Source organism: Syzygium oleosum, unplaced genomic scaffold (genome assembly GCF_021117445.2).
Source record: "Syzygium oleosum isolate NSW1041296 unplaced genomic scaffold, Sole_v2.1 Sole_v2.21, whole genome shotgun sequence".
In the NCBI taxonomy this organism is placed as follows: Eukaryota; Viridiplantae; Streptophyta; class Magnoliopsida; order Myrtales; family Myrtaceae; genus Syzygium; species Syzygium oleosum.
Window position 1 is genome coordinate 5,660,148 of NW_026607505.1, and position 25,433 is coordinate 5,685,580.

General features: G+C 46.3%; 4 protein-coding genes and 1 non-coding gene across 8 annotated transcripts; 4 read left to right on the top strand and 1 right to left on the bottom strand.

Moving 5' to 3' along the window:
* The first annotated feature begins 176 nt into the window (after window positions 1–176).
* On the top strand, window positions 177–3,866 carry LOC115671076 (PHD finger protein ALFIN-LIKE 4-like). 3 transcript variants are annotated; one of them, XM_030592552.2, is made up of 6 exons: window positions 506–595; window positions 776–808; window positions 2,165–2,250; window positions 2,327–2,555; window positions 2,639–2,774; window positions 3,356–3,866. In XM_030592552.2, the coding sequence occupies exons 3-6, from the start codon at window positions 2,247–2,249 to the stop codon at window positions 3,620–3,622; spliced, it is 636 nt and encodes a 211-aa protein (XP_030448412.1). In that variant the 5' UTR covers window positions 506–595; window positions 776–808; window positions 2,165–2,246; the 3' UTR covers window positions 3,623–3,866. The 3 variants fall into 3 exon arrangements, with proteins under 3 accessions (XP_030448409.1, XP_030448410.1, XP_030448412.1); XM_030592549.2 differs by lacking the exon at window positions 2,165–2,250 and having other exon boundaries at window positions 177–595; XM_030592550.2 differs by lacking the exon at window positions 2,165–2,250 and having other exon boundaries at window positions 177–595; window positions 3,359–3,866.
* An 882-nt stretch (window positions 3,867–4,748) lies between these two features.
* On the top strand, window positions 4,749–7,242 carry LOC115671072 (ankyrin repeat-containing protein ITN1-like). The gene is made up of 3 exons (XM_030592543.2): window positions 4,749–5,555; window positions 5,885–6,329; window positions 6,608–7,242. Exons 1-3 carry the CDS (start codon window positions 4,974–4,976, stop codon window positions 7,039–7,041), a joined length of 1,461 nt encoding a protein of 486 aa, XP_030448403.2. The 5' UTR covers window positions 4,749–4,973; the 3' UTR covers window positions 7,042–7,242.
* A 2,451-nt stretch (window positions 7,243–9,693) lies between these two features.
* Window positions 9,694–11,526, top strand: LOC115667992 (threonine synthase 1, chloroplastic-like). The gene has a single exon (XM_030589511.2). The coding sequence runs from the start codon at window positions 9,805–9,807 to the stop codon at window positions 11,362–11,364; it is 1,560 nt and encodes a 519-aa protein (XP_030445371.1). The 5' UTR covers window positions 9,694–9,804; the 3' UTR covers window positions 11,365–11,526.
* Window positions 11,527–22,156: 10,630 nt separating this feature from the next.
* Window positions 22,157–22,229, bottom strand: TRNAK-CUU (transfer RNA lysine (anticodon CUU)). The gene has a single exon. It is a non-coding gene; the product is annotated as a tRNA-Lys (tRNA).
* Window positions 22,230–22,335: 106 nt separating this feature from the next.
* On the top strand, window positions 22,336–24,963 carry LOC115671179 (UBP1-associated proteins 1C). 2 transcript variants are annotated; one of them, XM_056320910.1, is made up of 6 exons: window positions 22,336–22,498; window positions 22,623–22,697; window positions 23,160–23,290; window positions 23,659–24,163; window positions 24,340–24,456; window positions 24,541–24,963. In XM_056320910.1, the coding sequence occupies exons 1-6, from the start codon at window positions 22,412–22,414 to the stop codon at window positions 24,601–24,603; spliced, it is 978 nt and encodes a 325-aa protein (XP_056176885.1). In that variant the 5' UTR covers window positions 22,336–22,411; the 3' UTR covers window positions 24,604–24,963. The 2 variants fall into 2 exon arrangements, with proteins under 2 accessions (XP_056176885.1, XP_030448514.2); XM_030592654.2 differs by having other exon boundaries at window positions 24,343–24,456.
* Window positions 24,964–25,433: the final 470 nt, after the last annotated feature.

Here is a 25,433-nt window from a genome sequence, read left to right on the forward strand (position 1 = left end):
ACGCCGCCACGTGTTAGATTTCAGCCTTTTCGCCCGAGCGCAGCGGATCAAAAGCTACTCCCGGAAGCAGGCAGCAGCAGCTCCACAATTCGGGGTGGTTTTTTTTTTTTTTGTCAATATTTTTTACCGCTAAAACAAAAAGGGGGAAATTCCTTATTTATAGCCCCCCCCAATTTCCACCTCATCATCTCTTCGAGAACATCCCCAATCTCTCTTTCTCCCTCCTCTGCGCACTGAACAAAATGCTCGGTTTCTGCTCCCCTCCAGCCTCCTCCTCTCCCTAATCTCCGCCCTCCGCCGCCTCCCTGACCCCGCGTCGGCCCTCACGCCGCCGCCGCCCTCCTCCGCTGCCGCCGCCGCTTCTCCTTCTCCGGCGGTGCAGATTCGTGACCCCCCGGAAATCGGCTTGCTGGGGTTTTGAGTTTCCCTTCTCCGGTGGGGGAGGGGGGAGCGAGTGGGGGGTGGGGATTTCTCGATTCGGATTCGAGGGGCGTCGAGATGGACGGAGGGGGGCAGTACAACCCCAGGACGGTGGAGGAGGTTTTCCGGGACTTCAAGGGTCGCAGGGCCGGCATGATCAAAGCATTGACCACTGGTCTCTCTCTCTCTCGCCCTTTTCTCTCTCGATACCGTTCGTCCCTCTTCTTTCCCCCCTCCTCCCCTTCTGTTTTCCTCTCTCGCTGTAGCTCGAGTGAAAGATTTTGCGGACTTGGGTGTTCTTGATTCGGTTTCGCTTCTCGACGCTGAGCCGTGCTTTTTTTTTTTTTTGTTGCAGATGTTGAAGAATTCTATCAGCAGTGCGATCCCGGTTAGGGTTTTTACTGTTATTTCGGTTCTTCTTTCTTTTTCGGTCGAATGCCGCGGCTGCTCTGCGGGGGTGTTGAATTTCGCCTTGGCATTTGCATGGTTTTAGTAGATAGTTTTAGCTTTGCTCTTGCTCTGGCCCTGATTTCTTGTTTCGGGTCAGTTCGTTAGTCATCATTTTGATTCGCTCAGTTTGTTTGCATGATGATGTGAAGTATGACTGGTCAACGTTGGAGATTTGTGGGTTTTCTTCTTGTTTTGGGTTAAACTTGGAATCAGTCTAATTTCAGCAGTATTTGGTTTCCGTGACTGTAAGTACGTCCCTCTTGCGCCGGTGGAAGTTTTGCTTGTGAATTTATAGAGGACAGGTGCTTCCGCAGCTCATTAAGGTGCTAAAGTAGGCATCTTCTTGGCTTATGGTTGGCGCTTGGTGGCTTTTTCTTTACTTGCTTTGATTACAAGTAGTTGTTTGTCTTTGTTTTCTAGTTTTCCTTTTGTCCTTTCTCGTGAATGTTTCATGCATGAATGCCCTATGCTCCTGAATATATCACACACGCTCTTCGTAATTGTCATGTTCAACTTTTTATTAATGTCATAATTGCCTTTCCCCTCAACCAGTGCACTTAATGTGGTGGGTTAATGTTAATTGTCACTTCGAGTTTCCTAGAGGATTAGGAATGTTTAATGGAGTAATTTTTATCTGGCATCCATCTGTGGGAATGTTTCGTGCACATTAAGTGGCAAGAAGCTCTTATTGGAGTTGTTATGAAGTTTGTGGTTCCAAGTTCCCACAATTTAAATCATGTCGTGTGGAATTTGCCCTAGTTCCAGACTATGATTCTCCATCTGTTTGTCAATATTAAATGCACTTAGGAGTATGCTTTTTTTCATTGGAAAAAAGCTCGGGTTGACAATAGGTTCTGTTGGGTACTGTAATTTCTTTTATGCTAACATATAATGCAAAGCCTTCAGAAGGGCATTTAAGATCTGGAAGTTTACTTCCATGCCCTGCTTTGTTTGTTTTCTCTCTTACTTCCCTCTTGCTTGTTATGGAGTTTCTATCTTTAAGTACTTACTTATCTTCAGCATTTTCCTTATTTAGAGACCAAAAAGTAAAGTAGAGGCTACTGTTGCTGTTAGCCATCACATCTAATGTGCCTTCTGCATAACTGTGCACATCTACATTTTGGTTTTGAGAGCAACTATGTCAGTTAAATCTTCTCTCTGTTCACTTGGAGGAATTAAGTTCCCTCTCTTTCGTAAATGATACTATTCTATGTACGTTATTGCAGCATTTCACTTTCATGCATGAGATATGCTGTAAAGTCGAAATGCTGTTAAGATTTCATTTTGCTTGTAGAACATCCTAATGGTGGGAACAAAAGGCTCCACTAATGTTCTTGTTGTTGATGTTGCTGGAGCACCCTTGTTGATACACATAAATGAGTATGGCCTGCACATCTGCATTTCTCTTAGTGGCTGTCGATGCTTCGCACAACTCACTTCTACATATTTATACCAGAGAAAGAAAACCTCTGTCTCTATGGGTTCCCCAATGAGCAGTGGGAAGTTAATTTGCCAGCAGAAGAAGTGCCACCGGAGCTCCCTGAGCCTGCTCTGGGTATTAATTTTGCAAGGGATGGCATGCAGGAAAAGGACTGGTTATCTTTGGTTGCTGTGCACAGCGATGCTTGGTTACTTGCTGTGGCTTTCTATTTTGGTGCCAGATTTGGCTTTGACAAAACTGACAGGTACCTCAATTATCTTAGTAGTAGAAAAGCGAGTCGCAGTTTTTTTTTATTTTGCTTCTTATCCGAGGGAAATTTTGATGCAGGAAACGTCTGTTTAATATGATTAATGACCTTCCTACCATATTTGAAGTCGTTACTGGAACTGCAAAGAAACAGTCAAAGGAGAAGTCATCTGTTTCAAATAGCAGCAACAAATCCAAGTCAATCTCAAAAGGGGGGGTAAGTGGCTCTGCTTCTAGATGTCACTGTTTATGTTCTTCTTGTACTATGATGCAAAAGATTTATTAGGCTTGATTCTGATGATTGTTGGCTTGATTGAATATTTCAATAGCATTCTGAATTAGCTCAGGTAATATGGTGCCTGCTGTTTCAAGCTAGCTCTTAATTGATCTGCACAGAAGTCATATATATTAATGAGCTCAAGTAGTCGGGATTAATTTGATCGGTGGATGTCTTATGGAGCCATACCTTCAAAGTGTGAACCCCTTGACCTAGGGTTTGTCGACTATGTTATTTTAGTCTCATGTTAGACAAGTCTCCGGGCAATCCATTTTGGCTTCTTGTGTTTTGTTCTCTTCAGTTTCTTGGTTTGAAGATGTCAAAGGGAATGCTACATGAGGACCATATTCCTTACTACGGAATTTTTCATTTGATACATTCATTAAAATCATACTATCCATCATGCATTTGTCAGCTCAATGTGTGACCTGTTACCTTGCATTTGCTCTGTTTTGGAACACGGAGTAGTCGTTTGTTATGTCTTATCTTGTTGAATTCACCGTCTCTTCTCCGTTTGACAGCAGAGAGCGTCAGAATCCGGAAAGTTTTCGAAGCCAGTGCAGGCAAAGGATGAGGAGGAGGTTGTGGATGAGGAAGATGAGGAGGAGCACGGGGATACCTTGTGCGGGGCATGCGGAGAGAATTATGCCGCGGACGAGTTTTGGATATGTTGCGATATGTGTGAGAAGTGGTTCCACGGGAAGTGCGTGAAAATTACTCCCGCCAGGGCTGAGCACATCAAGCAATACAAGTGCCCTGCGTGCAGCAACAAGAGAGCACGGCCTTGACACGATGGACATCGCACGGAATCTTTCACAACGTCGTGTTGATTTGGGCAAGGCTAACTGTTTAGGGTTCTTATGTTTGTGTCCTGTAACGTACATTATTTGCATTGGATACTCGGGCCTCGGATCTCGTCATGTTGGATATGTTCATATATGGCAATTCGTGGGCCTTCATCTGTTTATTACGTTGCACGTGTAGTACTTTCAACTCTCTGGGTTAATTTGGCTTAGTGATAGCCTTCTTCTACTTTGTTTTCAACCGCGATCTTTCTGATCTCGTATAATTAGTGCGAGGTGTTACGGTCGCTGATGCCTCAATCGATCGTCATCCTCAGCTTCGAAATGTGAACGATGCATGGCGTTCACACAGTTTGCTTATGGTCAATGAGTTATCAGTAATTTTTCTGGGAGCCTATGATTTATCACTAGGAAAAAATGACACAAATGACTATAATGGCCTAATATGCAATATCGTCTATGAATTTTTAATTTGTTTAATATGATCATTGAATTTTAGCCTAATGTGCAGTGTCACCCATGAACTTTTAATTCAATTTAGTCTTTGGACCATAGAAAAATGTTCAATGTTATCCCTAAACTTAAATTAACAAATAATAACATTGAATTTTTTTCATATAGTTTAGAAATTAAATTGAACATTTACCAAAAGTTTAGGGAATATATCGAATAAATTAAAAATTCGGGAATGACATTACACATTGGGCTAAATTTTAGGAACCATTTTGAATAAATTAAAAGTTCAATGATAGTATTACACATTTGACCAACCATTTGTATCGTAATTCCTTATCAGTTTTGATTAACCGAGATTGAACGCAACCTTTAAGATCTTGTATAAGATCATCAGATCCATGAAAGACCCAAAAGCAGGGGGAAATTATTATACTCAAATCTATTGCATGATCTCGTAAAATTCTTACATCAGGTTGTTGTAGTATATTCATATGATGGTCATTTCAGCAACGTGAAATTTATAGTTTAGTGCTGATGTCAATGGCTTCTGCGATTGCACAGTTGTTTTTGACTCTTTCTCCTGACTGCTGTTTTTTCTGTTTTCTCTCTCTTTGTTCTTCCTTCCCTATCCCCCAAAACAAGGGCAGCTGACTAGTCATACGACACACCGTTGAAAAGTCAAACTCGGACAGCCATGGAAGCTTCCGACCTTTCCTCAGAACCTCCGAACCCACAAAAGTCTTCACAGCGACACAGAGAATGACCCGTCATCTCCCGGTCCTCCTTCTTGGCCAAGATTGTTTCTTTTCCACGATGAGCAATAAGATTCTGAGCAAAAAGATCAGCTAGAGAGAGAGAGAGAGAGAGAGAGAGAGAGGAGATGGAGATCAAGAAGCTCTCGGAGGCGGTCCAGAACGGCGATCTGTCGGCCCTCTTGGACCTGCTCGAGCAAGAACCTCTCGTTCTCGACAAGATCATCGTCCTCGGCTTCTCCGAGACGCCCCTCCACGTGGCCTCCGAGCTCGGCCACGCCGACCTCGTCCGGGAGCTGCTGAGCCGCGCCCCCGGGCTCGCCTCCGAGCTGGACTCCCGGGGCAACTCGCCGCTCCACCTGGCCGCCGCCAAGGGCCACGGCGAGATCGTGGGCCAGCTCCTCTCCGCGGACCCGGCGGCGGCGTCGGTGAGGAACCTCGACGGGAGGGCGCCGATCCACGTGGCGGCTGTCAAGGGCCGAGTCGACGCGGTGCGCCGGATGATTGGCGCCGGCGGGACCGAGTCGGCTCGCGAGCTGACCGACAGGGACGAGACGGCGCTGCACCTGGCGGTGGCGAACGGGAAATTGGAGGTGGTGAGGGAGGTGGTCGGGGCGGTGGGCGGAAGAGACAGGGCTGAGCTGTTGAATTGGAGGGATTGCGACGGGAATTGCATCTTGCACATCGCCGTCGCCATGAAGCAAACTGAGGTAAAGATATTACAGATCGATGCATTAAACGAATTCTGTAACGGGTTAAAGTTGAGATTTTGCTTGTAACATGCTTAACAACTGCCTCGGATTGTCCGTAGTTACACATGAAAATCATCGAAATCATTCGGAGGTGAAACTTGTTCCTGCTGATATTGATAATTACAGAAAATATGAACTTGCCTTGTGTTGATAAAGAGACGAACTCGATGCGTGTGTGATTGTACATGCTAGTGCTTGAACAAGAATTCTGAAGTTCTGGCTTGCTAATATGTTTGCCTAAACCATTTCATTGTATGACAGAAACTTATCGGCTGTGATCTTTGCAGACCATAAAATTCTTGCTTGCCATCCCCGATGTAAACGTAAACCTGATGAACAAGAACGGCTCGACCCCACTAGATGTGCTCAAGCAGTCTCCCAGGGACCTCCAGGACATGGAAATCGAAGACTCTCTTCTAAATGAAAGAGCTTTGAGATCCAAGTCAATCTACCCATTTGACCGCGACCCAGACCAGACACAGATCGCTCAGCTTTCACGTGAAGCTCCGACTTCGCCGTTACTCGTTGTGCAAAAGACCCCTTTGAAGAATAGACCGCCTGCAAGGAAAAAGGAAAACCAGATCAGCAGCCATAGATCCTCCCTCATGGTGGTTGCGTCGCTGATTGGCACCGTGGCCTTCCAGGCTGCCATCACCCCTCCGGGAGGTGTGTGGCAGAACGATCTCACCGAGGATGAGAATGGCCAACCCGTCAAGGAGCCTCATTATGCAGGTATTAGCTACTCTCTGTCGTGCGATGATCAAATTGGGTTGTATGTAAACACTCGTGCCATGTTAGCAAATCCTTCTTTTTCTAAAAGGATTAGGTTGCTGTAGTTAGTTCACTCGATGCCGATGTTAAATTGTCATACGCGAACAAGAAACTGATATCTAGGCCTTACAATTGCATGTTAAGAGGTTGTGAGAACATGCTAAAAAGGACATATATTCCTGTCTGTGATTAATTCTGTTTCTTATGTTTCGATGGACACTCCATGATCCACTATGCAGGGACTTCTATAATGGCCCACACCCAAAGTCAAGAGTACGGGCTCCTCTTCATCTTCAACACCATCTCCTTCCTCTCGTCCCTGAGCATCATCCTCCTGCTGGTGAGCGGGCTGCCCATAAAGCGGCGCCGCTATATGTGGGTGCAGATGGTGACCATGTGGATCGCCATGACCGCGCAGGTGATCACCTACTTCCTCGCGCTGAGGCAAATGTCGCCGGACAAAACCGACTCCGAATTGTTCCCCGTGCTGAAGGACGTGACGGAGGTAGCGGTGCTCGCCTGGTTCTGCCTGATGGGGGTGGTGTTCTTCGGGAACCTCGCGAGGTTGGGCCTGTATTACCTGAGGAAGAAGGGGTATATCAAGAAGAAGAAGAAGAGAGAGGAGGAGGCAAGGGCTCTACCAGATGATCCAGGTGAAGATGAAATGTTTTGAGACTGAGCGAGTTATATTCATGGATATGTACATAGTGAGTAATTCTGCAATTTTCTGATTCTTTGGTGTCTCCTTGATACAAAAGGAATCATGTAGAGTTTTTTTTCCCTCTTCTCTGTCTTCCTCAAAAGTCACCACTTCTGCATTGTTTGTTGTTTGTACTTTTGTCATCTTATACTAATATAAAGAACTTTATGTTAACCTGTTTGCTTTTTCTGTGCTTTCTAATTTCCGGTTATCTTGACATGCTTGCTCCCCAAAGTTGCAGGCTTTGCTACTATGATGTCTTAACAAGTCGACAGCAACTCCGAAAATATGAGAAACTACGGCGTAGACTCATCGTATGTACGATGTAGTGAACTGAAACTATCTGGCTGTCATTCTCTTCGCTGTATCGTCTCAGTTTGAAGCTTAACATGAGCGATTACTGGCGATATAGTTAGCCATTTAGTACGCAACATAACACGATTCAAATCGAGCAGAGACTTACAATATGTTGAGCCTATAAGTGCGTGTTGTTCCTTCTCAATCTCATTGCTACAACACTTTCTCCTCCGTTCTTGTCGGCTTGATACGTGTTTGGTCATCGAAGTGAGTTATAGTTTCAGCATACGAAATACTAAGTCCTCTCTTCTGGACCATATGAATAAGAAGGAAATCCCATCCCTCATTTCTGGAGTAGAATCCTTCAATCAGTGATGTATTTCAAATGCCTAACAGCTTGAGCGAAGTCGCATTGCAATGTCAAAGTATATTATATACAAAATAGATGGATATCAATAGGTTTTGTGATGATCTTGATCCACATGACATCATGAATAGTATTTGTGTCGTTACACGACGTTGAAAACATACTGAGAGTAATATAACTTGAAAACTTGGTCTGTCTGTTTTAAAGATTGGCCTTTTCCACTAGTGTGCTGAGCTTGTGGCTTGGCTCAATAATTAATTTTTTGGACTTTCACTCATTTGGTATGCTAAAACTGATCGATCAACAAAAAATCATTTACAGTAAAAATAAAATTATTCATATTTAGATTTAGGAAAATTAATTTCCCAATCTGGAAAGGGGAAACATTTTTTGGGAAAATGATCTCCCGGCCTTTGTGGACCCAAGCCCGGGTGCCGGGCATCAGGCATGGGCACAAGGGCCTTAGGCCCAACCTCGATGGATCTGAGCTCGATTGCGGGTACTTAGGAACGAGCTTTAGCATCGATGGCCACGATGGATTCGGGCTCGGCTGCAGTGACCTAGAAATGAGCTTTAGATTTTAGCGTCGACATGTATTACGTAGTCATATTTTGGAAAATAATTTTAAACTTTTTTAAAGAGAAAATCATTTAAAGTTTGCCTGGATAAGAAATCACAAAGTGCCATGATCGCATTTTTCTTACCCCTTTTCATTTTGTGCGCATGTAATAGTAAAACACGTGTCCCTTCGTTGCCGATAAGAAAGAAGCGACACCCCAGATACGAATGAAACCGGCTAAATTCCTAGGATACCCCCGCGAGTCTCATTTGGGAAAATTTCAATTAAGGCCCCAAGTGTGGTCAAATTCTCAAAAGAGGGCTCAAAGTGAATATAGTGTCAAATAAGGGCCTGAAGTGCCTAATCAGTCTCAAATAAGGACCCGAAGTGCTCAAAAAGTCTCGAAATAAGGGCTGAGTCGTGGTAGACCAAAATGTCCAGCCGGCCGTGAGAATGTTACTATTAGGCATCGAACAGTAAAAAATTATTTTTTTTTATTTTTTCTTTTTGTTTTTTTTCTTTTCCTTTTCCTTTTCTTTTTTTTTTTCTTCTCTTCCTCCGCCGCCCATAGCCGGGGCCGGCGGAGGTCGCCGCCGCGGGTGAGGGCCTCGCCACTGGGCAGGTGAGGGTCGGCCTTGCCGCGTCTTCGGCGAGGTCGAGCCTCGCCAGATTCGGCGAGGGCTCGGCCGCCGCCGGCCGGCGAGCTCGACCTCGCCGGCCTCGGGCGAGGCCGGTCTCGCACTCAGTAACGGCAAGACAGGCCTCGCCCGACGCCGGTGAGGTCGAGCCCTCTCTAGATCTAGCGAGGCTCGACCTCGCCGGCGTCGGCGAGGTCTGGCCTCGCTTGCAACGAGCAAGGCTCGGCCTCGCCGACGCCGGGCGAGGTCGAGCCTCGCCGCCCGGCGAGGGCTCGGCCTCGCCGGCAGGCTGCGCCGGTCTCGCTACCGGCAAGGCAGGCCCGCTCGAAGCCGTCGAAAAAAGAAAAAAAAAAGGAAAAAATAAATAAATAAAATTTTTACTGTTCCGGTGCCGGAATAGTAACATTCTCGCCTGCCAGCGGGCATTTTGGCCGGCCGGCTACTCAAGCCCTTATTTGAGACTTTTTGGGCACTTCGGGTCCTTATTTGAGACTGATTGGGTACTTCAAGCCCTTATTTGACACTATGTTCACTTTGGGCCCTCTTTTGAGAATTTGACCCCATTTGGGGTCCTTAATTGAAATTTTTCCTTCATTTTTTAATCCAATTTTCCGAAACGATAAATCCAAAAAACAAAAAAATTAAAATAAAATAAAATAAAAAAAAAAAAAAGCAAACACACAAAATGCAGAAAATTCAACACAGACCACCGAGGAACCAGCACAACCCCCCACTTCTCACTTCAAAACCCGACCCCCGTTCCTCCCACCCTTTCACGCCGCCGCCGCCGCCACCGCCGCCGCCCCCACGTCTCCACAGCCGCCTCCGCCTCCGCCTCCGCCGCCGCTCCTCCTCCTCCTCTCGACGCGGAAGCAATGGCGTCGGCGTCCTCCATGATGATTTCCTACTCTCCCTCCTCCCTAACCCCGAACCCTAGGCGCTTCCCCGTCGGCCGACAGCGCCTCGCCGTGTCCTGCGCCTCAACCGGCGACCCCGCCCCCTCCAACCACACCCCTCCCGCGCCGTCGCCCCCTCCTTCGGCGACGGCCACGATCCACAACATCCGGGACGAGGCCCGCCGCCACCGCCAGGCCCACGCCTTCTCCGCCAAGTACGTCCCTTTCGGCTGCGACTTCACCGCCTCCGAGTCCTACTCGCTCGACGAGATCGTCTACCGGAGCCGCTCCGGCGGCCTGCTCGACGTGCAGCACGACATGGACGCCCTCAAGAAGTTCGACGGCGCGTACTGGAGGAACCTCTTCGACTCGCGCGTGGGCAAGACCACGTGGCCCTACGGCTCGGGCGTCTGGAGCAAGAAGGAATGGGTGTTGCCCGAGATCGACTCCGACCACATCGTCTCGGCCTTCGAAGGCAATTCCAACCTCTTCTGGGCTGAGCGTTACGGCAAACAGTTTGTGGGCATGGACGATTTGTGGGTCAAGCATTGTGGGATTAGCCATACCGGTAGTTTCAAGGATCTGGGCATGACCGTTCTGGTCTCTCAGGTTAATAGGCTATGCAAGATGGACCGGCCGCTGGTTGGTGTTGGGTGTGCGTCGACTGGGGACACTTCGGCTGCGCTCTCGGCCTACTGTGCAGCTGCGGGCATTCCGTCGATCGTTTTCTTGCCCGCGGATAAAATTTCGATGGCTCAGTTGGTGCAGCCCATCGCGAATGGGGCTTTCGTGTTGAGCATTGATACCGATTTCGACGGGTGTATGAAGTTGATTAGGGAAGTCACGGCAGAATTGCCGATATATTTAGCCAATTCATTGAACAGCTTGAGGCTCGAAGGGCAAAAGACTGCCGCGATCGAGATACTGCAGCAGTTTGATTGGGAGGTGCCTGATTGGGTCATCGTCCCGGGTGGGAACTTGGGGAATATCTATGCATTCTACAAAGGTTTCAAAATGTGCCATGAATTGGGTCTGGTTGATCGGATCCCAAGGCTTGTTTGTGCTCAGGCTGCGAATGCTAATCCACTCTACTTATATTATAAGGCTGGTTGGAAGGATTTTAAGGCAGTGAAGGCGAACACCACATTTGCGTCTGCTATACAGATTGGTGACCCTGTTTCCATCGACAGAGCCGTTTATGCTTTGAAGAACTCGAATGGTATTGTTGAGGAGGCAACGGAAGAGGAGTTGATGGATGCTATGGCACAAGCAGATTCGACCGGAATGTTCATATGTCCTCACACTGGTGTCGCATTGACGGCGCTGATCAAGCTCAGGAATAGTGGGGTCATTGCGCCCACAGATAGGACAGTTGTGGTTAGCACTGCCCACGGATTGAAGTTTACGCAGTCCAAAATTGATTACCATTCCAAAGGCATCCCTGACATGGCTTGCCGGTATGCCAATCCTCCAGTGCAAGTGAAGGCAGATTTTGGGTCAGTCATGGATGTTTTGCAGGATTACTTGAAAAAGTATTAAGGTGTTGCTTTTTGCTTAACTGCTTGTATCTTAAGTTATGCAATGTTTTTATCTCCATGGTTAGCATGTAAAACTGTTAACGCAATTTGTCATTTAGGGTGCTATTTTTTCAATAACCATTTGGTGAGTGGAGATTATTGAAATCCAGCAGTATTTTCGGAACGTCCTCAGAACTAGTCGGAGCTTATGATCTGTGCATTTGGTTTGGTCACATTACTGCATGCCTGTGGTGGTTGCATATACCATTCTGGTGCCAATAACTCTTTTTAGATTATGTTGAAGTTGAATGGTTGGGGTCCTACAAAATACTCTAAACGGTATGTAGATCAACTTGAGAAAGGGAAAGGGACCATATGATAACTCTATTTGGAGCGCTTTGTTATTAGGACACGGAGTTCTCTCTGCACTTTCTGAGAAAGAACATGCTTTGTGTCTAACAGCCTTGTTTCTTGTTTATTGAGAACCAAAGTTAGTTGACAATGAAACATCCATCCCTTCTCTTCTCTTCTCCTCTTCTCTTCTCCTCTCCTCTCTTCCCCTACATACTTCCCCCAGAAATTTGGGGGTGGGGGGCCTGAAGCAAAAAGGGGTAGAAGAAAAGAGTAACATGCATATGGAGTCATGCATCAATTTGAATTCTGCCGAGAGATCGAGAGATCATAGGGGTTGAGTGATGGGGGTACAAATCACGTGTCACACATGAGAAATGGTTGGATGGGGCTTTTGTCTCTCAATATCCTCTCAGACACCTTTAGACTAGGAATGACCTGAGGGAAGTTGAATTTTCCCCGAGATTCAATTGGATTGACCTCCATCTGGATCCTTTAAAGGTTTTTTGGGAGCAGAAGTATCGGGTTTTTCATAAGGTAAGCAACTAGCTTTTTAGCTTTCACGTCTTGAACAAGATGAGATATGCACTTATTACAAAAAAGAGTTGGCTTTAGGGATGATGGTTAAGAGGTATTGAGTCTGGTTAAGGCACGGTAGCTCTGTGCTTTTTGCTCCATAGCGCCGAAAGGTAAGCAATGCCATCAAATGACTGAGAAAGCGGTCGGAGACATTCCGAGCTGCTATTTGCTGCATTCGGAAGCAGGACATAAAAGTCGCTGTATGAAGAGAATTTTGGTCCCTTGAGATGAACAAAACTAGAATGCATACACCAGCGTGCAGACATAAAATCGTCTGTTGGCGCCAGCGGAATCTATCTATGTTCAGTTCCACCAATTCCCGTAGTTTCGCTTTTCTCGTGCATCTCTGTCAATCATTTCCGGCACCATAGATTCTGCTTCTGGGCAGGTGTCCAAGTTATCTGGGAAAATTTCACATAACGGCCTAAAGTGCCCTCATTTTCTCAAATAAGGGCCTAAAGTGGATTTTGTGTCAAATAAGGATCTGAAGTTGCATGTTAGTCTCAAATAAGGACATGAAGTGACTATATCTATTTCGAAGAAGGCCTAACTTTTCTTATGGTGAGGGTATTTTCGTCTTTTAACTTTTTTTTGAATTTTTTCTTTTTTTTCTTTCTTTTGTACTTTTTTCTGGTTTTCCCTTCTTCCCCGATTGGCCGGCCGGCCACTGGCGAAGCTCGGCAAGGGTTGCCCTCGCCCGATTTGGCAAGGGCCGCCCTCGCCAACCATGAGCGAGATCGACCCTCACTAGATTAGGGCGAGGGTCGCCTCGCTAGTTGCCGGCGAGAGAGGCGAGGCCCCCCTCACCTAGATTTGGCGAGGCCGCCCTTGCCTGTTGTCGGTGAGGGCGACCCCCGCCCCACCATACCGGGCTTCACCGGTGGCCGGCCGGCCATCGGCAGGCCAACAGGGGAAACCAGAAAGAAGGAAAAAAGAAAAAAAAATTGATTTAATTAATTTAAATTTTAAAAAAAAAATTTGGACAAAAATGCCATTGACCTCGCTGGTCTCCTGTTGGAATATTTCGCTGGCCGGTGACTAGCGAGGCCAGGTCCTTATTTGAAACTCTCATAGCCACTTCAGGTTCTTATTTGAGACTGACATGCCACTTCATGTCCTTATTTGAGACTGACATGCCACTTCATGTCCTTATTTGACACAAAGTCCATTTCAAGTCCTTATTTGAAAAAATGAAGGTACTTTGAGCCCTTATTTGGAATTCTCCCAAGTTATCTTGCAGGCAGGTCGCGTTTCTTGTTTCTTGGAGGAGCCCCGCTAAACTACTCGGATGCAGCAATCCCATTTGAAAGTAATAGTTTTGCAACACGTTTGAGCTCGTACGTTCTTCATAATCCGTGTTCTGGTCATGTCTAGAAATTGTGTAAGCAGGAGAATTTGTTGGAGGGAAAATTCCAATTAAAGATCCCAAGTGCGGTCTTTTTCTCAAAAGAGGACCCCAAGTAGACATAGTGTCAAATAAGGGCATGAAGTGCCCATTCTATCGTAAATAAGGGGCCGAAGTACCCAATTAGTCTCAAGTAAGGGCTTGGGTTCTCCGGTCGGTCAAATGCTAGCCGGCCGGCGAGCACGGTTACTTTTCGGCGATCGAAAAAGAGCAGTTTCGTCTTTTTCTTTTTCTTTTTTTTTTGCTTTTTTCTGTTTTTTTTTTCCTTTTCCTTTTCCTTTTCTGTTTTTTTTCTTCTCTTCCCCTATGGCCGGCGGAGGCCGCCCTCGCCAGCGTCGGGCGAGGGCCGCCCTCGCCTGACGTCGGATCTGGCGAGGGTCGCCCTCGCCTTCTCCGGCAAGGGCGGCCCTCGCCCGACGCTGGCGAGGGAGGCCTCCGCCAGCCCCGGCTATGGCCGGCGACCTCCGCCAGCCATAGGGGAAGAGAAGAAAAAAAAACAGAAAAGGAAAAGGAAAAGGAAAAGGAAAAAAAAAACAGAAAAAAGCAACAAAAAAAGAAGACGAAACTGCCCTTTTTCGGTCACTGAAATAGTAACCGTGCTCGCCGGCCGGCTAGCATTTGACCGGCCGGCAAACCCAAGCCCTTACTTGAGACTAATTAGGCACTTTGGGCTCTTATTTGAAACTGATTAGGTACTTCATGTCCTTATTTGACACTATATTTACTTGGATTCCTCTTTGAGAAAAAGACCCCACTTGAAGTTCTTAATTGGAATTTTCCCTTTGTTGGATGGGTGTTTTTCTCCCCCTCCGGCTTCATTATGGACTACGATCCTTATGTCAGCCATGACTGGGCCTAAACTTGAAATTTGTTCTCCGCAGAAAAAGGGAAAATGGGAGGCTGGGAACATGACAGGTCCTTAATTATACTTTTCCGCCACTTACTCTCCTCTTGCCAATCTGTTATCCATCAAACTATACTACATTTGAATAAATTTCTATTTAATAGGATTATAAATGATGCGATCCCACCTCAAGCTCAAGGGCGAATTTCAGATAGTCCCATTGAATTCGAGCAATCAAAGTGCGAAAGGCTCCGTGCAGAGCACGGTTTTCCTTAATAGGGCCCGGCACATCACGAAAAGAAGAAAGGGAGTTTCAAGAGAAATATAGTCAAAGAGGAAACACACAGAGCAATGGCACAACAGATAGTATAGACAGATGCTGTTGTCTTTCTAACAAACCCAACTCGGTAACACGATCTTACAAACGAAAGGGGCTCTAGGAGGAGGCGATAAAAGATCCAACCAGAGCTCCCCAGTTCAGTTCACACCCCCCCAAAGATACAAAGAAGGCACCTCCTAAATCAAAGCACTCTCCTGTTTTGACTCTGACCAGACACGACAACCCCAATGACCAAACCACTCAAAAGGAAAAAATTAAAAAACACACCTTTAGGTGGTGGCTCTCAAGAGGGGATCCCCAAAAAAACAAACCCCACGATTGGAGAGCCTACCTAATGAATAGCATCTTCCTTTCTCACCAAATCGCAACACCCCCCCACTTCAAATCAAATCGTAAAACCTCGCGGCTAAAATACACCTATCCCTATCTTTTATGTTCATGTAACTCTCTTGTACACTCTCTACATATTCAAACTCGATTCGACTCAATTCAAATCTGTTCCTGTGCGTGTGTGGTATGGCAGCGACAGCAAAGTCCCATCATCGTGTTCTTTTCCTAAGGAAAAAGAAAAAGCCCGAAAAAAAATTGGGAGGGAAAGGTGAGATTTTTGCTTCACTTGCAATGGGGCGTTTCAAGTGGGTGGTGGTGGGGTGGACCCGCCGACACTTTGCTTCTCTCGGATCGAATTCATCTTCTCAAGCCTCCAACCATCCTTGAACCTCGCTATGAAGGTGTCGGCCTTGACGTTCACGTCTGGGCTCGGACAGAACATCCCGGGCCCACCAGGCGCCCCCCGCACCACCACGCCGCTCCGATCTCGGCTGTCAGCCGCCGCCGAGCCAGGCGACGACGGGACGTCCGCGTCCTCCAGCTCCGGCAGCTCCGGTGAGCTGCACGGGGAGCTGCGGGCGCTGCGTAGCCCGACGAAGTCCCCGCCGGCCGAGAACCTGAACTCCGGCACCCGGGGCGGCGGCGGCATCGGTATCGGCGGTGACCGTGCGCCGCTGCCGGGCTGATGGACGACCGGCTTCGCGGGTAACGGGGGCTTCGGGGCCGCCGCTGGGGGACTCCTCCGCCGAGGCTCCGGTCGCGGCGGGGGCGGCGGGGGCGCGGGTACCGAGTGGATTCTCTTGCTTTTGCTGCTCTTTCGGAACAGGCTGTGGAAGACGGACGCCGGAGGAGGAGGCGGCAGAGGCGGCGGTGGTGGAGGCGTTTGAACGGCGGAATGGGAGGTCGTCTCGGGCGCCAGTTGGTGAGCGGCGTCGTCACGTAGCGTTCTGGTCCTCTGCTTCTTCTTTCTCTTTCTCTGGTTGTACAGCACCGAAGCCAAAACCGTCTTTATCTCCTTCGCCGCGCTGCTCTTCCTCCGCTCGATCTTCGCGTACCTGTACTCCGTCGGCGGCGTGGGCGGTGGCCGCGGGGGAGGCGGAGGCGGCGGCGCTGGCGGTGCCCTTCCGATTTTAGCAAATTCAGCTCCATCGCTCGCCCTACCCCCCGTGCTTCTGGGAGCGACGCCCTCGTAGGTGCGCCTCACCGGCGGAGGAGGCGGTGGCGGCGGAGGCGGTGGAGCTGGAGATTTCGCCGCTGGTGGAGGCGGAGGAGACGCCGGAGACGGAGGCGTGCGGAGAACGAACGTGTCCACCGGAATCACTTTGATATCATCCTCATCGATGGCACTTCGCCATCTCCGAAGAGGAGCGACTCGATCAAACTCCGTCGAGCTCGAACTGTACTTGCTGCTGACCTCAAAATCGTCGAAGAAACGGAACCGGTCGTCGCCGGTTTCCCACGGCGAGTCCTGCTTCAGATCCGGGTACGAGCTGCTGCTCCTCCGCAACCGGCCAACCCCGCTCCCGGGCGACCTCATCGCCGGCTCGCTGTACCCAAACACCTTATCCTCGCCGGGCTCGAACCACCGCCGCACCGTCGTCTCGTGAGCTTTATCGTCGCTGGCCACCCTCGCGGCGCCCTTCTCCACTTCCTCCGCGGCGGCGGCGGCGGCGACCGGCGCCTCGTCGTCGCCCCCGCGCGCGAAGATCCCGCAGAGGATCGCGAAGAGGACGAGGAGCACGTTGAGCGAGTCCCAGCTCCGCCTGACGGCGACGGGGCGGAGGACGTGGGAGGAGAAGGAGACGAGCGAGGGGATCGCAAAGTACAGGAGGGCAAAGGCGAGCACGGGGAAGAGGACGATGAGGACCGGCGGGGAGAGGAGCGGGGAGGGCGGCGGCCGGCGGCGGCGGAGGACGGCGGGGGCGGGCGGCGGGGGCGGCCACAGGGGCGGGGAGTCGCCGAGGCCGTCCATGGGGCTGAGTTTGGTGAGGATTTTTTTTTTTTGAAAATTTTGGGAGAGTTTTGACAGGAGGACTGTGGGGAGCGGCAATGAGAGAAAGAGTGAGGGATATTTATTAGATTTTTTAAAATATAGCAAAAAATATATATATAAATAAATAAAAGGGGATGAAATTGAAAATAATAATAATGAATAATGTAATCGTAATGAGTGTATTACTATTTGCCACCTTCTTTAATGGGAATACTTTACTGTTGCTTTTCTCTTTTGTGACTTTAATCAATTGGGCCACTCATGTGTAGTTCCTTAGAAAAAGTGCATTTGTTTATGGTGTACTTGTACTTAGTTGGAGCTCCTTGTGCTTATTTCTCGATATATATATATATATATGGGAAAATTTCAAATTAGAGCCCCAAGTGAGTGCATTTTCTCAAAATGGGGTCTTAAGTGTAATGAGTCCCAATTTGGTACCCAAAGTGCCCAATTAATCTCAAATTGGTGCATGAATTCGCCGGCAGGCCGAATACTTACCAGGGCCGCTCCGGTGAGGGCAACCCTCCCCGACGTCGGTGAGGGCAAGGGTCGTCCTCGCCTTCCCCGACCGGCGAGTACGGATCGACTCTCGGCAACATCTTACTCACCAAACCTCCAATCCCCACCGCCACACTTTGCTCTGTGTCCGGCAACAAGTCCTGCAGAAGACGGACACGACGACGGAGCTGTGAGCAAGCGCGATGCGGAGCTTGCCCAGACCGACGGCGTCGTCCTCCCGTGCTCGCCGATTGGGACCCACGTCGGGGAGCCGGTGGCAGGAGAGGTCGCAAGAGGCGTAGAGGTCTCGGAGGGCGTCGGGGTCGACATGGCCGGGTCTCGTGGAGATGTAGATGGGGACCGACGATGGCCCGTTGACGGTGGGAACTGCAACTTGTGCGGCTTGCAGGTGTTGGTGGGTCTCTTCGCCCACCTCGGCTCCATGGTTTTGGAGAAGTTGGCGTGATGGGTCATCTGCTTCGAAGAGGCCACGGACGCCATTTTTGCTTGACGTGAATCTCCTCCTCTCTCGCCAGCGTCAGCGAGGGCGACCCTTGCCCTCGCCGATGTCAGGAAAGGCTGGGCGACCCTCGCCCGACGCCGGCGAGGACGACCCTCGCTGGGGCGGCCCTCCCCGACGCCGGCGAAGGCAGCCTCCGCTGGCCCTAGGGAAGAGATAAAAAAAAAAAGCAGAAAAAAATTAAAAAATAAAAAATTACTGTTCCGGCTACCGAAACAGTAAAAACTCGCCGGCCGGCCAACCCAGGCACCAATTTGAGACTAATTGGACACTTTGGGTACCAAATTGGGACTCATTGCACTTGGGACCCCATTTTGAGAAAATGCGCTCACTTGGGGCCCTAATTTGAAAATTTCCCTATATATAAATAGCCCCGAGCGATAGCCCTGGATATCTTATTATGTCAGGTGTTTTCGGGGTTGTTGATCGAGTCCGACGGTAAGAACTTGGCAAGTTCCATCAATGAATCATGATTTTGTTGGTCTCTAGGATTCAAACGACGAAATTGCAAAGACGCCCAGAAATGTTACCATACTTATTGCCCCTCTCTCTCTCTATATATATATTATTTGTTCCGAGCGTTATAAGATATACGGAATGAGTCCTTACGTACCTAGGATTATGGACAATTTCTAATAGTATAATGAATTCTCGTTTCGACATGTTAAGTCAGTAAGGAAAAGGAGACACCAAATACCTAGAAAAACTGTGTATTTAGACAATGCAGAACGTATTTTAGTAGATGGGAAGTCGGAATCTCCATGCTCCGAAAATCGAACAATTGACGAAATGAAGAAAAGGCGCAATAATGACAAAAAAGTCGAGTTCTTTCATAATCGTGTCCAAGAAAATTGCCACCCAAGTTACATTTACGTGCTCTTCCGTAGGCTTGAATTTGACACGATTTGACACAATGTGACCTGTGAGAATTGACAAACCAACTGCCTCCTCATAACCAGCCATAAATACCTTTGTAATCTCATGGACGAATCAGGCGAAACCACATTGAACGGTTACTTAAAAAAATAATCGAGACATAACATTTCATATCGGAGTAACAACAACACGAATGATCCGTAAATTTTAATTCAATGTATAATATTGTCCCTAAATCTTTTATTTGTGCGATTTGAGCCCCGAACTTTAATCCAACGTGTAATGTCGTCTCTAGACTTTTGATTTGCTCAATACGGTCCCTAAATTATTAGTAAATATTTGATGTGATCTCTAAATTACACGAAAATATTTACAAGTTCATGTACCACATTGAATATTAAATCAAAGTTCGGGAACTACATTAAAAAAAATTAAAAGTTCAGGGATTACATTACACATTAAATTAAAGTTCATTGACCATATTAAATAAATTAAAAATTCGAAAAATCACATCACACATTCATCAAAATTTAAAGATTATTTGCGTCATTTTATCTTATACGTCTCCAAAATACCTCCTTCTTTTTTGGTCCAAACTCCAGATCCGATCTTGCAAAAGATACGTCGAAGTTCCTTGCAAGCATTTATTTTTATTGCGTCTAAACTCGATTTTCCGGTTGGCCAAACGAGAGCCCACGTGTAGACCATACGACGGCGAAGCCGTATGTACGGTCACGGTCACGGCGAATTTTTTTAATTTTTTTTACATTTTTAGTTTTTTTTTATTTTTGTTTTTTTTTCTTACTAATTCGGATGATTGGGGGGCATGGGAGCAATGATTGAAAATCGTGTCCTTTACAGCAAAAACCGAAACCATATGTTAAAAACACCGCCTTTAGGCGACACTTTGTCAAAAGAAAGGCCCTGGGTTTCACCCTTTTCTACCTTTTGCCCCCCAAGCACATACCGTAAAAGTTACAAAAAAGAAAGGGTATCGTAAAAAAAAAATTACGCGCGACTCTACACATCGATACGAGCGCCTCGGTGCGTCGCGAAATCTGAAAAGTAAACAATAAACAAAAGCAAAAAAAAAAAAAAGTAAAGATCGCTCTATCGCTTTGAGGAGATCGCGGTTGCTGCACGATTTTATGCAAAAAGCGAGAAAATTCCTATCGGAAAATAGGAGGGAGTCGTTCGGGAGGCCCCTCCGCCCCTCCTTCCCCACTAGACTTTTCGATTCTCATAATGCACCTCGAAAAGAATTTGCGAATGTTCATCGACAACATGCGCGACAATCTCTAGTTATTAGGTATCATGTCAAATAGGCCCAAAATTGCCTTTATTGCAGAGCTAGCAATGGCCAAAAATCGCTTTTCATGTCCATAGGTCTCATTGCAGGTGCCCCCACTCCTCCCAATTCAGCCAATTTTCAATAAAAATTTAAAGACCATATATTATATAGATCCCGCAAGATTTTTGCCACACGAGTTGGGTTCTAGTATAATTTGGAGAATCATGATGTTGCATTAATCTTTCAGCCATAGCTTTATTAACCCTTTTGGCTTCAAGATCTAGCTATGCTTTTTGATTAGTCAATTGACGATCTATGATCGATTTGTGATGAAGTGGCTCGCATTAAAATATTGGCTTAATATCACGAAAAATCCCAAATTGATACACTCGTGATAAATTTACCATAAACTAATTTTTTTATCACAAAAAACTCCAAACTGGTATATCCGTGACAAATTTACCATAAACTAATTTTTTTATCAAAAAAAACCCCAAACTGGTATACCCGTAACAAATTTACCATAAGCTAATTTTTTTATCATAAAAAATCCCAAACCGGTACACTCGTGACAGATTTACCATAAACTAATTTTTTTATCACAAAAAACCCCAAACTGGTACGCCCGTGACAAATTTACCTTTGGTTACTTTTTGTTAAATTTTATCGTCAAATTGCTGAATTGGATGATACGTAGCAGTTGACAAATGTACCGGTTCGGGGTTTTACCCTTCATTTGTCACATGTGTACTAGTTTTTTATTTTTTGTTGCACTAATCCAATTTAACGGAAATTAATGGAAAGTAGATTTGTCACAAGTATACTGGTTTATGGTAAATTTATCATGGTTATACTAGTTTGAGGTTTTTCGTAGTACTAACCAATTTTTATACAACTTCTATCGAGTATTGTATGAAAATCCATGATCCCATCAAACTAGAGAAAATATCGACATTAAGAAGCACCGTTAATCTAATCAAACTTGCGGTTGAAGTCCAATAATTTAGTAAATAGAATTCAGTTGCACAAATGCTGAAATCTCAGAAATTATAATCCCTCGCGAAAATTAAAGAAAAATTTCCATTTTTCATCAGTAGTGGAAATAATGAAAACGTAGAGCCCGCCTTTGTGTTTTTGGGCATTCCTTACTCGAGCCAAACCATTGATTGCGTTAATTCATTTTGAAGGTCAGGCAACCCAAATAGCAACGGGTGTGTTGAAGACAAGTAAACACAACTGCGTTTGGTTGTCCGGATTTCTAAACAGGATAGGACTGGATATGATAGGATAAGAAATCCTGAGATTTTTTCATATCCTATCCACTGTTTGATGGACTACGGATTTAAAGTCGGATAGGATAATTTTTTTTTTCTATTCACTGGTCCGGAGGAGTCGGTGAAGGAAAAAAGCCGAGAAATTTTTTTGGTGAAAGCGCACAAGGTGTGGGAATGAAGATGACGGCGAGTGGAGCGTAGGGTTTGGAAAAATAGGCATTAGAAATCCTATCCAGGTCTATCCCACCCCCTCAGATTTTTTATCCGGCCATATCCACATTATCCTATCCTGGACCACCACCAAACACGGGATAGGATAAAATATGTCATATCCGCTTTTATCCTTGGCCGACCAAACGCATGACCAACCGTGCGCGAACGATTATAACAAATCGCGACTTTTTAAATAAATTCAAAACATGGCCTTGTACATCGAATTTAAAAAAAAAAAAAAAAAAGAAAGCAAATGACAAAGAAGGAAGGGAAACGAAAAATGAAAAATGAAAAAGAAAGCGCCCACCGTGGGGCTCGAACCCACGACCACAAGGTTAAGAGCCTTGCGCTCTACCGACTGAGCTAGACGGGCTTCTTGATGTATGGTTACATTTAATTTTAATTTAGTTTTAAATTTTCGGAGGCAACCTCGTCCAACGGGTTGAACCCTAATTGGCCCCTAAAACCTCGACGTCACGTCCCTTCTTCCTTCCTTCATTTTCTGCTGCGGAGCTTCAGAGAAATTTGGTGGGTGGGTAGGAGGAGAAGAGAAGGATGGTGTGGTTCCAGTGCGAGGATTGCGGCGAGAACCTCAAGAAGCCCAAATTGCCCAACCACTTCCGGGTCTGCTCCGCCTTCAAGGTAAGGTTTGTCTCAAGGAAGGAAGGAAGGAAGGAAGATAGGAAGATGGATCCTTCAGTTTCCGAACGCGTGTTGTCTGTGTCGGCTGTGCTGACGATCTTTCTCCCCCACGTGTATCTTGCAGCTGTCCTGCATCGACTGCGGAGAGACGTTCAGCCAGCAGAGCGTGCAGGGCCACACCCAGTGCATCACCGAAGCGGTGCGTCTCTTGCGCATTTCGATCGCGTGGTTGTTTGGGAAAATCTTGACCGTCTTGTTAGCTTCATGTCGAGGAGGAGTTAAAGATTAGATCTTTGAGAACGTTTCCGCTTGTCCCCGGTTGTCCCGTCGGCATTCTTGCTCTGATGTCTCGTGTTCCTCGGCGTTCTGCTCGGGATTCTTTGTTTTTGAGTCTTCTCCCTGCTCGAGTTCATTGTCGCATAGCATTGTGTCGTTCTGCCAATTGGGTATGGCATGCCGGAGTGCTTCTAGCTACCGATGAAGTGGCGAAAAAAAGAGAGTAGCTTTGGTGTTGCTCGCGGGCGCATTTTGTTTAAGTGCTCCACGTGTTGTTAGATCGAACTGTTGAATCCATCGTATTGGGTTATGGCTTTTCCTATTTATTTTTGGCCATCGTTTCCTTTTGTGAAGCGCGTGATGTGATGGGTGCTTTGATTTGCAGGAGAAATACGGTCCTAAGGGTCAAGGAAAGGTTTCGAATGGCACGCCTGCTAAGCCCAACAAAGATGGGAAGCAACAACCTGATTTCGACATAACGGTCGGATTGACTAAACGGCCTCCATGGTTTTGCAGGTATAGAGTTTTATGCTGATTTTAACCTATATGCGGCTATGTGATTGTATTGTCATTTCGCAACATCTGTTCTTATGGTTACGGGGAGGAATACTGATGCAGATTGGGCATTCGAACGGACTGGTCACGTTTGTGTTACAACCGGAGCATAAGTGTTTTTTTAAGTTTGAAATTGAATAGGACTGTCAGTTGGTGTTGTGGAGACACAGCTTTGGGCTGCACTCTTAAAGTTGGCACTCATCACTTACAAGCCAGAACTTGATTACTTCTGTTTAAGTTGCTGAAAGAATATTAAGCGAGTTTGTTCTAATTGTCCCTCGCACTTGAGATGAGATGTGGTTTTCATTCAGCATTTGGGTATTGTGCAGTCTTTGCAACACGAAGGCCACTAGTGAGCAGACCCTGCTCCTACATGCTGAAGGGAAAAAGCACAAGGCAAAAGCACGAGCTTTCCATGCTTCGAAGCAACAACCTCAACAAAAACAGGAATCTACTTCTCCTGCAACACTTCCTCCTGAAGACGCTTCGAAAAGTAGCATAGGTGACAGTGAACACGTAGAAGAACCAAAGATTAAGGATATTTCTACAAGCGACAATGCACACGACAATTCCGAGGCAGATAAGGGAAACTTACAGTCAAGTAAAAAGAGAAAACACGACGGATCTGATAAAATCGATCATAAGAAGAAAACAATGCATGATAATCTCAATGAGGTTGGGGATGGGGAAGTCATCCAGGCTGAAAAAACAGAAGTAAAGAAAGACAAGCATCTTGCGACAGCCAGAGAAAACCAGGAGGATGCTTGTCATCCAAATGAAGATGGCAAGAAGAAAATAAAGTGGAAGAAGTTGATTAAATCCACTTTAAAATCTGTAAGTGTTTTCGTCTCGTCAGTTTTCTATCTTTTGATGTTTCAGCATGTTGTCAATTATTCAATGTTTGTCCACAGCTATGGTGTGAAATGTGTGGATAAGTTTAGTCTTGTGGCTTTTTTACCGAATTCGAAATTACCACTTCTGGAGGTATTTATTCCACTCTACTTGTGAAGCAGAGCCCAGATGGAAAGATGAAGATGAAAAAACTGAAGAAACTTGTCATGGAGGCTGTCAAGCAGTCCGGCATTACTGAAGATGAAAACCAGCTCAGCGAGAAACTTGAACGGAAGGTGAGAGTCATGAGATCACATTTCTCAATCCTGGTGGAGTGTAAAGCTACTTCTAAGCACTCGTTTCTTGCTTTCTTGTTGCAGATAAACTCTAGCTCAAGGTTCGCTATTGACAGCAAGAATGTTCGTCTAGTCGCTTCAGACTGAAATATTTGGTGACTGGCTAGTGAAAACTTCGCGCCATAGCGTATCATTTCTCGTATGCGACCACATAGCTGCCGACTTGTTCATTTAGTGCATTCTTTGCGAATCTATCAGAAGAACATTTTTGGGCATTTTTGGGTAGGAAGGTTTGCCTTCAGGTAGAGGATTTTGCTTTGTACCCCAGATTTGGGTGGGAATTTTGGAAGAGGGAGTTTATCCAGAGAATGATCGGGACATATAGATAAGAGTTATTGGACAAATTATCTGCAGAGAGATAGCAATGTGAGGAGAATTTTGTCGATTTTGTTTTGACAACTTGGTTCGTTCTTGAATATATGAAATCCTTTATGAACCACTTCAGTACTACCAGTCTTTCTTGGCACTTTATTGGCGATGTTCAGTTTGATGATTTATGGAAGATTGGAAATTTGGAAGCAACTTGTTCTTTAACATAATCTCTCTCTGTGGCAACCGTCTTTCCAATAATGTGACTCATAGCCATGTTGCTGTCCCCTGGTGATTTGTGGATTAATCTAAGAGATACAAAAAGTCGACAGGAACTGTCATTTTCCTGTAGTGTCACCTTGATGAACCAGAAACATACTTTCCTTTCCATTGCTGATCAAGGCAGAAAGGTTGTCGTCACTTGAACTGGATCTAATAAAGTCAGGAAAGTGGAATCTGGGGAACCATCAAGACATGATGGGGCTGGGAGCGGATCCGAGTAGATTTGACATTGAATTTATCCAACTACAGGTCGTTTAGGTTGAGCATCGAATGATTGTTTCTGTTCTTGCCAAATTTACACTATTAATAGACCATGGCACACATCA